At 34.5% G+C, this 14,185-nt stretch overlaps 1 protein-coding gene across 1 annotated transcript in view; it reads right to left on the minus strand.

The window, feature by feature from the left end:
- Positions 1-253: 253 nt before the first annotated feature.
- The window catches only part of Uba6 (ubiquitin like modifier activating enzyme 6), a 57,986-nt gene continuing 44,054 nt past the window's right edge, over positions 254-14,185 (minus strand). Inside the window, exons 28-33 of the mRNA XM_021163706.2 lie at positions 12,384-12,501; positions 10,406-10,599; positions 8,497-8,624; positions 7,305-7,392; positions 5,976-6,070; positions 254-1,765 (exon numbers count right to left, since the gene is read on the minus strand). Of these exons, the coding sequence (XP_021019365.1) occupies positions 1,627-1,765; positions 5,976-6,070; positions 7,305-7,392; positions 8,497-8,624; positions 10,406-10,599; positions 12,384-12,501 (762 nt within the window). The 3' untranslated portion in view covers positions 254-1,626. The remainder of the gene's footprint in view (positions 1,766-5,975; positions 6,071-7,304; positions 7,393-8,496; positions 8,625-10,405; positions 10,600-12,383; positions 12,502-14,185) is intronic.

The following is a 14,185-nucleotide window of genomic DNA, read 5'->3' on the forward strand; positions in this document are numbered from 1 at the left end:
GCCAAGCTATTGCTTCATGTTTGAGGATTCCTGAATGATTACCTACAAAATACGTTACTACCAAAGAAAAGAAAACGAAGTGAAAACTGGAAAATAAGATTTCTTTTTGTCATTAAGTTCTAAGCCACAGAGCCTTTGATATTCATGGATTCAATTTATGAACAATGGGAAAGGTAGGATATGATAAAAACTATAGTTTATTTTAAAGGTAGCCAGTTCTTTAAAACAAATTCTGTCCACTTTTCTCCACCTCTGAATGAACAGATCATTTTATTATACAAACTCACCCCATTTCCCAACTGGACATTTCGTAAAAGGAGGAAACAAAAAGCTGGTTACCACAGAGATCATAAATTGTTTGTAAATGGAAAGAAAGTATAGAGTGTAAAGAGATACCATTGGAATTAATACTGATGCAATCTAAATTTTAATTCATCAAAGTATTTAGTAATGGTCTTATGAATAGGAGCTCCAGGCAAGTAACTTCCAGAGGCTGTAAGCACTTGTTTAGAATGCATGATAACCCTTGTAAAAAAGACTTACTTGCTGTTTTCACTGATTTTACAGTCAAGTATTGTTTATATATTTTAATGGACCCAATTATATCATAAGTAGCAACTGTTTACATCAGGAAATGGAGTATTTCTTTCAGTAAAGAAAAATCTAAAAAAATATAATTTTTTTCTATTTCAGTCAATCCCCAATTTGGGAATGAAGAGTGAAATAACATGCCTCCTTAAAAAAAAAAATACTATATATATATATATATTTTCTCCATTACATTGCTGGAAAGGGGAAAAAAGACAACCAAATAAGTTTGTAACTTTCATCTATTTCTAAGAATATTTCCTTTATAAAACATTTTTGGTCTTAAATACTATGACTAGTTTAGACTTCCAGATAAATAAAATAAAGGTATATTAACAATCAAATGATTAACCATATTTATCTGCTCACATTTATGGATTCTCTATCAGAGTGCATGTAATACTGTTAACATTTAGTCCAAGTTAACATGTCATCTTACCTCACTGTTTACAACACTGATCAGATCAGGGACAATCCTGACTTAGGGAAGGGAGTAATATATCACACTGTTAGCACAGGTAGCAGGACACTAACTGTAACTACAGTTTCAAATCTCTACTCATCACCTATCTGCCACCCCTCTTCCTATCAGCTATGGAATTTTCAAAGCCTAATCATGTAAGCAGCACAGTGCCACACTATTTATATTGAAATAATGGGTCTCAAATACCAAATAAAAAAGAAAACTTTGAAGCAGGATTTAACTTTCTGAATAGTACAAATTCACTATTTTCAATTTCTTCATCTTTATTTCTTCTGGTCATAGATAAATGATTTCTTGTTCTTTCTTTCATCCACAGGGCTTAATAAGCATTAGAAAATGGTATTCCAGTTCAAAGGTGCTGTGATCATAACTGCAGGAAGCAACAGACAAATGTGTACTATGCTTCAAAATGTTTTGTAATTCTCCACTCTAAGTTCCCTACTGATGGTTCCCTTACATTAAGGCAAAAAGAAATCCACAGTATTATGAGCTGAGCTTCTGAATTAAGTACACTTTCCAAAATAAAGTAGTCCTGGAGTATCTCCGTAACAATGTTACTCATTAGTGTCATGACTGAAGTAGTATCTCACTGGAGGGCCAGGCAAATCTTCATCTCCATCAGCGTCTGGGGCAAATGACACAGTAAGATCCACATATTTCTTCTCAGTGGAAGGTTTCACAAGTTTGTGCATTCTAAGAATAAGCAAAGATAAATACTTTGGTGATTTGATTAAATGAAAGAACTTTTTGTTACTTAGTACTAGTCAGAGATTGAACTTGCATATATACTTTAAAATATTAATAATCTGCCTATTCTTATACATTAAATTTTCCTTACTAAAAGCTCCAAATTGAAAACATGTATCTAATAGGACATCCTCTGGTCATGACAAAAAAGAAACAAAAATCCCAAAGAGTAATGCAGTGATTCTTCCTTCACTGCCAGTTTAGAGACATAATGGATCTTCTAGCATTCTTTTTAAAGAAAAAAAAAGTAAGTTTCATTAAAATCTTAAAATACAAACTGCCCGCAGCCTATTCTTTATTTTATTGATTTGTGCCAGGGATGGGGGGTGGGGGTAGGGGAGCTGCTGTAGTCTCCTCTCTGAGAGGAGATAAGGAGTCCTTGAGGGAAGAGTGAGTCAGATGTGGTGGTGATCAGTGGAATCTTGCAGCTCTGACTGACTAGTGATCAGGTTGCTTTTTTAGTTATGGAGGTTTAGTAGAACAAAGACAGACTAATGATTATCTGAGAAGTACAGATGATATTACTTTGTCTCCAGACATGTGATTTTTTTTTTTTCAATTTGTGTCCAGGGTTACAAGTTCAGTTATAATTAGAAAGTACAATTAGAATATGCTGTTTTTATTGTTAGCCCTATAACTCCAATTCAAAGACTCTAAAGACTGTCTCCATGAAAGCAAACACACTGTTACAGGATAGCCTGCTTTTAAGCTGACAGTATTTACAGTTTTAAACAGATAAACAGAAAATAACTGAACTGGTCTTTTCTATGAACAGCAAATACTAACACCTAACTCCTTTTATTTATATCCTTTTATCATCTAAGGTATACAGTAGGAAAGGTTTTTTAGTCCATCTATCTTACTTACCAAGTTCTACTTCTCCAGGGCGTACCCTGTATGATTCCTTATCTTTAAACTATACTTTTGGGGAGCTCTAGGTGTACTGTAAAAAGAGGTCTTACATCTGTTACCAAGTCAAATGCCAGTTGGAGTTTGTCAGCTATCTCTAAGTTTTCCCTGTTCTGGTTACACTGTTTCAGTTTGCTTAGGCCTCATAAAGAAATTCCTAACTTTGTGCTTCTCTGAGCTTATCATGATCTCCATGGCATAAGGAAGACTTCCAAATAGGGCCACATATAATTATTTCCCTAAAAGCAGGAGGGATAGTGAGTTTATGATTTTCCTAAAAGGACTCAGATATAATTTTCTCAGGAAAAGACATAAAATGAATCATAACAGAAAGTCCCCCAAGAATGCAACATGCAGAGACCAAAACCTAAAACTTAGAGACAGAAAGACAGCGATGACAGCATTCCACTTAGCTTTGCTGGAACTGTGTCAAGTAGCTGTGCTGGCTGCATGACTCTCACCACTTCCAGTAGATACAGCTATGCAAGGTTTGGCTGCCAGGCTATGAATTATGTTATCTATTTAACCCCCCATGATGCTCCTTCCATTTTACAAAGATACTTTGTTCTATACATAACTTCACTCTAAAAAGAGTGAAATGGTAAAAACCATTCACATCCGTATCACCTGACTTTCCAAAGAGATCATGTGTATCCTTTTTACTTTTCAATATGCATAAGCTGTTTGCTTTTACCTCCTTGAAATGCTCTAAGGAAATCTAACCCAAAACAGAGGTTTGATTTAACAAAGTCCATGATATGATGTCATTATAATAATGATTTTAGTTACAGACTGAATTAATAATCAACGTGCCAGTTTCTCTGAGTAGACTATTTGATATCAGGGATGTTTGTATAATAACAAATACTAAGAACTAAAAGTTATGAAATATTCCTCCTGTGCTATTACATTTTTAGGGCGTACTAATACTAATACTTTAACAATAAATAGCTATGGGAACAATCATGGAATAGAATTTATGTTTCAAAGTTACTCAAGGAAACAAAACTTAACAAATAACCACCTAAGCCTGCGAACATAAGTCTTAATCCATTGATCTCATTCACTATTCTAAAGTGTCCAGTCACTTAGGTAATCAATAAATACCTGTCAAATTAGGGATCACACACTGGCCAACTCTCATGTTACTTTGCAGCAAATTTAAAATTACTAACCAACTTATAACCATACATTTCACTTACATGTACGTGGCAGACATCATAAGAACTCTAAATACAGCTCTTAAGTTCTCTAAATGATATTTAGGAGTCTTAATAAAAGCAACTATAAGACAAATTAATGCTTACTAATATAACCATTTTTAAGGTGAAGATGATTAAGATAATTATAGTGTATGTGATTAACTTCAACTGATAACCAAAAGTTGAGAGTTATATTAAAGAAAATCACTGCATAGGTAGTATGAATGTTTTTACTCATGGCTATCTTGTGCCAGGTATTGGTCTAACTGATTGAGATACAACAATGAAGAAATCTAATAAAGATTTATATCCCGTGAAAGCTAGTTTGTAGTGTGAGGGGAGAATATAATGACAGAAACAACAATACAGGCAAAATATGCTGTAGCTATTACATAATGGAAAGTGCTATGAAGAAAGAGGTAAAGGAGAGCTTAGGGAAGGTAAGTGTTTGCTATGCAAGCACGAAGATGTGAGTTTGGTCCCTAGACATCACATAAAAAAAGATAAAAGGGGCAGCATTTGTAGTTTCAGTATTGAGGAGGTGGGGATGGGGTTTACAGGGACTGCTGGTCACACAGCTTGGCCAAGGTAGCAAGCCAGCTCTAGGTTACATAAGAGACTTTGCTCCCTAAAGAAGGTGGAAAGTAGCTGAGGACAATAACTGACATCATTTATATCTTTATACACAATCATACGTGTAACCCTACATACAGTCTACAGCACACACTACACATGTCCCTGTGTACACAGACACACATGCACATGAAAACAGGTTGGTTTTCTGAAAAGATAAACACAGTTGCCATACTCTTAGTCAAACTGACTCAAAAAAAGTGAGAAAAGATACAAATTAATAAAATTGGAGATGGAACGGAGATATTGCAACAGATACAATTATAAGGACACACCTTAAAAACTTATATTTCACTATGTTGGGAAATCCAAAAGATATAGATGAATTTCTAGATGCATGTGGCCTATCTAAGTTAAACCAAAATGACATAAATAATTTAAACCGATCTATAATGAGCATCAAGATTGAAGTGGCAACTAAAAAAAAAAAAAGTTCAGAACCAGATTGGTCCACTGCAGAACTCTACCAGGCTTTGAAGGACTAATACCAATCTTTCTCAGATTAGTCAATAAAATAGAAAAAGGAATAGTTCCAATGCCACTTTGCAAAGCTACTCCTTCCCTGTCACCAAACCAGATAAACACACACACACACACACACACACACACACACACACACACACACACACACGCACACGCACACGCATGCACGCACACGCAAGTTACCATTCAATCTCCTTTATGAACATAGATGAAAAAGTTCTCATTAAAGTACTAGCAAACTATATTCGAGAACACATCAAAAAGATCATTCATCATGATCAAGTTTGCTTAATTCTAGAGATCCAGGGATAGTTGAATATAAACAATCCAATAAATGTAATATACTACATAAATAGAATTTATAACATAAATCACATGGTCATTTCAATAGATGTATAAAAGGCCATTGACAAAACCAAACATCCTTTCATGATAAAACCCCAAAGAGGCTAGAAATAGAGGGAATGTGTATATATATGAAATATGTTTCATATATATATGAATGAAACAAGTCTACAGTGGGATAGGATGCCAAAAACACATACTGGAGAAAAGATAACGTCTTTATAACAAAGAGCTTCAGAAAGTGGATGAAGAATGAAATTAGATCCTTTTTTCTTAAAAAAAAAAAAAATCAATTCCATATGGAGCAAAGATCTTTTTCTTTTTTAAAAAGATATTACTTATTTTATGTATGAGTACACTGTAGCTGTCTTCAGACACACCAGAAGAGGGCATCAGATCTCATTACAGATGGTCGTGAGCCACCATGAATTCAAGAAGAATAGTGAATGGGGAAACTGCATGTGTTGAGATTAGGTGATGACTAATCTTTTTATATAAATTCCAATAACTTCTTTGCTTTCCAGTGTGACTAGAACTGACATTTTGATTCTCATCACTCTTCTGCACGTATGTTAGATACTTACGTTAACTTTAGCCTTTTTGCATGACCTGGCATTACAGGGACATAAAGCATTTTGACTCCCTGCACCACCATTGTCGGCTCAATTCCATAGTTTTCCTAAAAGTAAACATCAAAGGAAACAATCAAAGCCTCATCCAAAGGACACGGGTAAAAATGTTTTATATCTACCAAAAAGAGGGTAGGCTTATATAAATATTAGCTATACCTTCCAACAGCTTTACAGGTTAAAAACTATAGTGGTTACCTGTGGTTTCACTCTTCTCAGTTAACCAGAGCCTAAAAATATTAAATGGAAAATCTCAGAACTAAACAACTTATGTGCATCCCCAGTATTGGAGGCTGCACCTAGGGCTAGATGTGTATCAGCCACGTGCTCTTCCACTAAGCTGCAGGCTCAGCCCTTAGAATAAACATGTTAACACTGAACTGGATGCCATTCTAGGCAGGGTGGTAAAGTCTGGCGCTGTCCTCTAACATACCCAGCGAGTGAAGCAATTGTTGGTCCAGTACACTTGCATGTTCGACCTATCAGATGCTTTAGTAGCTTTCTTTATTACTTGAATGACTTCTCTAGTGCTAGTGTTTTTAAGTAAGCTGTTTCAAAATACAGCACTTTTCAACCTGTGAGTCGTGGCCCCTTGGGTATCATGTGACCCTTTCACAGTGGTCACATAAGACCATTGAAAACAGATATTTACATTATGATTCATAACAATAGCAAAGTACAGCTATGCAGTAGCAACAAAAATAATTTTATGGTTACGGGTCACCACAACATGAGGAACTATATTAAAGGGTTGCAGCATTAGGAAGGTCGAGAATCACTGACTCAATAGAAGGCACAATGTGCAACGAGATTGACAATTCAGACACGCCAAAGGGAAACCGAAAGTGCTTCCTTGGAAAGTAGAGAGTTCTCAATGTCAGAGGGAAGAAAACAAAATATCAGAGGCTCTGATTGGGAGGCAGAGGCCAGCCTGGTCTACAGAGTGAGTTCCAGAATAGCCAGGGCTACACAAAGAAACCCTGTCTTGAAAAACCAAAAAAAAAAAAAAAAAAACCCAAAAAATCTACTGTAAAGTAAGGTAAGCAGTCTTGAAAGAAATTCTGTCATTACAGTATGGGTTCTACTATAATACTCTTGTTATTCTTGTAACATCTTATTTGTAAAATATACTCCGTAAGTACATACAGGAGTAAACCTGATAAAGAATTTAGTACTATTATAGCTTCAAGGACATACTAGAGATCCCATATATTAGGAGGCACGTTACACAGAAACCCTAGACTTCAAGGTACTAATTAAATGAAGGAAATGAAAATATCCTACTTTGACAGCATTTATGAAATCTGAGAGGGTGAAATCTTCTTTTCCATGTACAGTCCATCTGTCCCAAATTGTAAATGATATTCCATTTCTGTTGTAGAGTATATCAAGAACACAAATATTAAAATTTCCATTAGTAGTAATACATTTCCTGCAGTCTATTATTTATTATTTAGAAATTAATGCTATGGTGGTAGGGTTTACAATTTCTAATAGTCAATACATATAGGTAACCACTTTTATCTGTGTTTAGTATATTTTTTGCAGTGACTCATTTCAAGTATGTATTACAAAGTACCCTCATTTTCTTTTCAATACTTCTTTAGTTCACACAAAGTAATGAGTTTAGGACAGTGTCATGCACATATACCATTGCTTTTTTACTAATGTCTATGACTCTCCTTTGTTTCCTTCTGATCCCCTCCTTCCATTCATACAATCTTTTTGTTTTCATGTCTTACACACTATATAGGTATATAGCTATGTTATATGGTGTTTCTTTCTCTGTGTGTGTGTCTATGTTTATGTATGTACATACATGTATCCCTTTCTTTTTAAGTAGTAGTAGGGGTTTCAAGGTGCAGATGTTCTAGCCATTGATAATTGAACAATCTAATTGCTCAAATCACTGCATGTCATAAACATGCTACAATGATTATCTTGGCTTATATGTGATTTGGCATGTGTGCGAATGTTATGTAGAAGTCAGAAACATAGCGCCTCACTTTACTTTGAATGGATAACAGTATTTTGTGTTCTTGTAAGTAATGTATGAGCATAATATGGATTAGCTCTTCCTGATAAGATTCTTCTACTGGCATTTCTGGCTGTGTTCAACCTGAAATGTCAAAAGCAAAACCTCAAGGAATTGTTTTCTGTTGTAATAAATGTATGGAATTAGATTGTAAGTTTCACAGAAAGACAGGACTATAACCAGACAAGAATGGCTTTAAAATTATCCAAGTTAGGAACCAAGTATAATGCTAAGTGGAGTGGCAAATCAACTGCTCTGAGAATTCTTTGGCTCGTCTACTTGGAGATAATCTATCAACATGAGGTCTGACTGGGTCCTGAAATAGTAGGAAGGGTTAACAAAGACAAGAAGAGATAGAGATGAAACCCAGTATGGTTCCTTTTTAAAGTAGGATACTTCATTTCTTTCTTGTTGTATCAGCAAAACATCTTTCATACATACCTGATTTCAGTTTTTCTTACTTCAGATGTCTCTGTAAACACTATTATTGGAATGGCTAAATTAAGGAAACAGTTTTTGTAAGCGTCAAAGGGATAGCCACCAGCCACCTTGATCATCTCCAAAGCAACCTAGATAAGAGAAGGTGATCTGATTATCTGAAGAGTCTAAAACTACTTGGGAACGTAATTGGTCTTGCTGATTTCCAAGGTTCAAGCATTTCTCTGTAAATAGTATGTAAATGTATGATTGCAGCAACATACACTTCTTATTTAACTGACCTGTATATTTTTAGTAAAGTTTACTTTTTTATTTTTTCATAATATTCATTTTAGTAATTTACTATTATATTTTTAAATTCTAAGGAACATTCAATGTATTTTATTTTGTCTTTTTTTTTTCAACCAGGGCTGAGGACTGAACCCAGGGCCTTGTGCTTACATAGCAAGCACTCTATCACTGAGCTAAATCCCCAACCCCATCAATGTATTTTAAAAAGAACTTCAAACATGTTTTTCTTTCTTTCTTTCTTTCTTTCTTTCTTTCTTTCTTTCTTTCTTTCTTTCTTTCTTTCCTTTCTTTCTCTCTCTCTCTCTCTCTCTCTCTCTCTTTCTTTCCTTTTCTTTTCTTTTCTTTTCCTTTCATATACATTAGTTAAAACATAAAAAAAGTTACAAAAATATACACACTTGGTTGGTACAACATGAAGTTTTAACACAAGTAAGTAGCTTGGGTAAATACCACAAAAATTGTAATTAATTATTTTATTCTCTTAGATAAAATTTAGTAGTATATTAATTTATTTGTATTAACATCATTTTGAAATTTTATGTCCAAATATTTTAATCATCTGAATTTGAAAATGTTAGAGAAAATAATTATTATCCAAATTCATTTTTTATGTTTTAGCTTTGCAAGTGGTTTTTGAAAGCATTTAAAAAATATATATATTCTAAAACATGTAACAAAGTAATCCTTTCATGGAAAATTGTGAGCCAGCCCACATATGGCATTACTGAAATTAATTAACCTGTACAGATATCTAAAAAAGCAACAAATGATTTTTTTTACACATTCTATAATTCTCCATTAGTACGGCATTTTAATTGGAATTTAATTAAATTTAAATGGAATAGATTCAATATGTCCAGCCTATTCCATATATAGTAAACAAAATTATTTCACCATTTCATCCTATTTTCAAACTATAACACAACACAACACAAAACTAAAGCAACCTAAAACAAATCAATACAGGGATTGATAACTGACTCTAACTTTAGAGCACCAATACAGTACAGCATGATAAGTGCTCATAATGGTGATTCCCAATTACTTACTATATTGAGAATACCTACTTTGCGTGGAGGCTAACAAGATTCCTGTGGAGGGAGTACTGGAGGGAAAAGTGACAGGCTATCTGGATGCTTCTCTGTTGCCCTCAGTTCTGTGCTTTCGGAGGATGGGGATACCCCATCTTCTTCCCTGACCCTGTCCAGCTGCCTCTGAGTGTTCAAAATCAAGCACTCTTCTGATTCCGTAACTCACTCTGGGACCTCAGGATTTCTGCATGCTGAACTCAAAATCCAGGGGATCTTGAAGTGTCCCCTGGGCTCCAGGTCCTGTATCTCAGCTGGCTATTGGGGTGGGCCATTCTTTCCACTGCCCCAAACCCAGGAGGGAAAGAAATGTTATTGGGACCACTGTCAGTAAGAACAACTATATCCTATGTTGAGCTTATTATGTTTATAAATGTAGGACCAAGATATATACCTTACTGTATTTTCAGAAATATCTTGAAATTTTAAATTAGAATTTCCAACTTTTTATCCCTTCATCTCTAAAATATGAGTGGCAAGCTAAGGTTGGTATAATGTGGGAGAAACAAGCATTTTTAAAAGAATAAGCTTACCAAGCCAGAAACTGCAGCGGTAGATGTTGCTATAGCAGGTATAATTTTACCAGCTATGCGTTTAGTTTTAAAACGGTCAGCTGGTTCAATGCTATACATTTTGGCTCGAAGGTTGGAAGCAGCTGTGATGAAATCTATGTGTCCATTACTGTCATCATCTTTTTCAAATGAAAGCACTGTCATCTGAAGGTCACCTGACCAGAGCAACCAGACAATGTTCTCTAGTTAGTGGTAATAGCTTTATGAGGTAAAAAGCAATGTACAAAGTGTATATGCATACAATTTTCAATGAAAAAGATTTTTAATAAGGAAATATACAAGTTACCAAGCTGAAGGACCCACCGAAAGCATTTCTCAATTAATATAAAGATATTCATCATAAAAATCGTTGTTATTTATCAATTGAAAAATATATAAAGAACAGGGCAAATGAAGTTAGAAAAGAACATGAAAAAAAAAATTTAAAAAAAAAAGCAAGCCGGGCATGGTGGTGCACGCCTTTAATCCCAGCACTTGGGAGGCAGAGGCAGGTGAATTTCTGAGTTTGAGGCCGGTCTGGTCTACAAAGTGAGTTCCAGGACAGTGAGGGCTATACAGAAAAACCCTGTCTCAAAAAACAAAAGAAAAAAAGAAAAAAAAAAAAAGAAAAGAACATGAAAACCATGATTTTAATGCCACTAAACTAGAAGTTAATGTATGAAAAATAGTAAATAGAGAAATAAGAAAGCAATTTGCTACATTATTTGCTTCCAAGCAAATCTTTGGTACTCCTAAGAATTAACTGCATAAATATTACTTTGAAACATGTTCTCTCTGACAACTAACAAAGTCATTTATGTATCTTTTTAAATACTTCTAGATTAGTGAATTCCGGTATCACATTAAATACTATAAACAGTACTTTTTTTTTTCCTAAAATTTTACTGGTTTACACATGAATTCACAGAATTTTGAGCAATATTGATTTCTCTAATAAAAGATGGTAAACATACATAAGCAGATGAACAATTAACTCTGCTTTTAAAGAATTAAAAGTTCAGCTTTAATAACGGTATTTTTAAAATCAGTTTGTATTCCTAGTCAGCAATTGAGACAATTAGGTAGCTCTGTAGGCAAAAGAACTTGTTCCATAGCATTAGAACCCAACTTTCAGGTCCCGGAATCTACCACACAAAACTGGACAGACACAGTGAGTGGATCTGCAATCCCAGTGCTTCTATGGAGAGATGGGAGGCAGAGAAGGAAGACCCTTGGAAGCCTGAAGGCCACCTAGCCTGGTACATACAACAGCAAACCAACAAAGAGCTTCTTTCTCAAGCAAGTCAGAAAGCAGCACTAATGTCCAAGTACCCAAGTTTACCCTCTGACTTGTGTGTGTGTGTGTCATGGCATGTGTACACCCACATGGTTACCTACATATATTTATTCTCATATTCTGTGTGTGTGTGTGTGCTTTCCTTGACCCCGATGATCCAATCCAGTATGCCTAGCTAGACCTGGTCAACATCTAAAGCATAAAAACAGTAAGAATTACAATATAACACTTAATATAATTTGGAGAATTTTACAACTTGAAGGTAACAACATAAGGAGAAAATGATTAATTTAGTCATAGTTAAAACAGAAACCTTGAACCTGGCAGTGGTGGCGCATGCTGTTAATTCCAGCACTTGGGAGGCATAGGCAGGTGGATTTCTGAGTTCGAGGCCAGCCTGGTCTACCAAGTGAGTTCCAGGATAGCCAGGGCTATACAGAGAAACCCGGTCTCAAAACAAAACAAAACAAAAAACCAAACAACCCCCAAAACAAAACAAAAAACAAACAAACAAACAAACAAACCCTCCCCTCCCAAACCAGAAATCTTTATGATGATTCAATTAGCTATTATGATTAAAAAATATTCCCATGAACTTATCAATATGGCTCTTTGGGAAAGTTGGTCTATCTTTTCCATGATATTTTAAAGAGCCCCTCTTACTTTTGGTAGCTTTGTTAGAGGAAAGAGCCTCTTCTAGTTGGAAAACAGCATTTCTTTCATCTTCACTGGAGACAGGAACATGGTCGGGCTTCCTTGCAGTTTCGTCTGTTTGAACAACCTTTAAACATATGTGTACTTGTTTATTACTATTATCACATGATTACTATTATCAACTTTACTTCCAAGTTTGACTACGACTTATCTTATTTACTTATTTAATGAAATCATAACAGAAAATATTTCCTCAATGCCTCTGATCACCTAAATTATTTCTTGCTTAGTAATATGATTTTAATGTTTTGTTTATTATCTATTTCCATATACTAGCATGTTTATGATATAACCTGAGCCTCCACCTCGGTCACTGAGAGACCGCTAGCATTTCTAAAACAATTTATTTTTCTTACTGGAGTTTGAAAATTTTCTTATTTTAAACTGAACAAACAGCCTGTGTGATAGGTATTTTAAAATTTCTCACTTAAATGAAGTTGATAATCAGTAGTTTTGACTTTGACAAGTCTACATTAGACTTAAATTGCATAGTTCTAAGTAGCTGGTTCATGCAGAAAAAAATGGAAGTATTTGCAAAATGTATAATATGGCCTATAAGTACTTGCTAATTACTGAGTAGTTCTTTTCTAAAGGATACATCTTCCTTCATATATCAACTACAGCATCATTAGTGAAGCATATACCACAACTGATTTATCTTTAAATTATCCAACAGACAGTCCACAGGATCAGTAGATGTTTTCAAACCAAAGAATGTCTCCATGATTGTTAAAGTACTATTTATTTTAAAAATTTACCAAATTATGTTCTGAGATATTAAACATCACAAACATTTATGATGTATAAAGAATCAATAAAATAGAAACTTATGCCTGCCATCATGTCTAATATTCCGGCTGTCACATCTAGAACTACAAGAGCATGTTGGCCTTAAACCTGTGTCTAAGCTATCTTAAGGAGTTGTACAACAGTCTATATTAAAACTTTATACTGTTCAGGGAAACCTACTAGACCTGAACTGCCATACCAGCAGGAACAATGCAAGCCAGAAAACATACTAGAGTATGTTTCCTGGGCTTTAGTTTGGCTTTGCCAAAGAGAAATATGGGTTGGAAACTTTTCTTATGAAAGTGACACCACTTTGTTCTTAATTTACTAAATTATTATTTATAGGTTACATGTCATGAATATTTTTTTTCAGAAAACTCATCCACTTATGTAAAAATCCACTGGCTACAAAGATCCCTTTCTATGAAATAAAGATGTAGGATGCCTACACATATCACTTCCTTGAGGAAGGTTATTTCATGGTTAATTTTTAGAGTATATAAAAGAATAGCATATAGTATGTCTATAAAAAAGAAAAATACTTTATGCACATAAAATTTTTTTTTCTTCAAACTTTCCTATTTTCACTGCCTACTTCTCAGGTTCTGATGCTTTCTAAGATATTTTCTGGGCATAATTATTAGACCAATTTTCCATCTATTTGGTAGCATAAACAAGTGCCACAATGGTATCAAAGCTAAATGTGTTTGAATGTCATGGCAAGCTATAGTAGAACACATCACACATACTAGCATTATATGAATCTTCAGTGATGTCTTGCAATTCTGTATCATTTACTGACTTTTCTACTCTGCTCTCAACTACTGTATACATCTATGTTCAGTTTCCTACCTTCATCCCACACTGTTAAACTTATTTCATCTAAGAAACTAGCAGTCTTTCCCATAGCTCCTTTTAATTTCAAATCTTGAGAAATTCTGTCAGTACTACATATATATATA

This window comes from Mus caroli, chromosome 5 (genome assembly GCF_900094665.2).
Source record: "Mus caroli chromosome 5, CAROLI_EIJ_v1.1, whole genome shotgun sequence".
In the NCBI taxonomy this organism is placed as follows: Eukaryota; Metazoa; Chordata; class Mammalia; order Rodentia; family Muridae; genus Mus; species Mus caroli.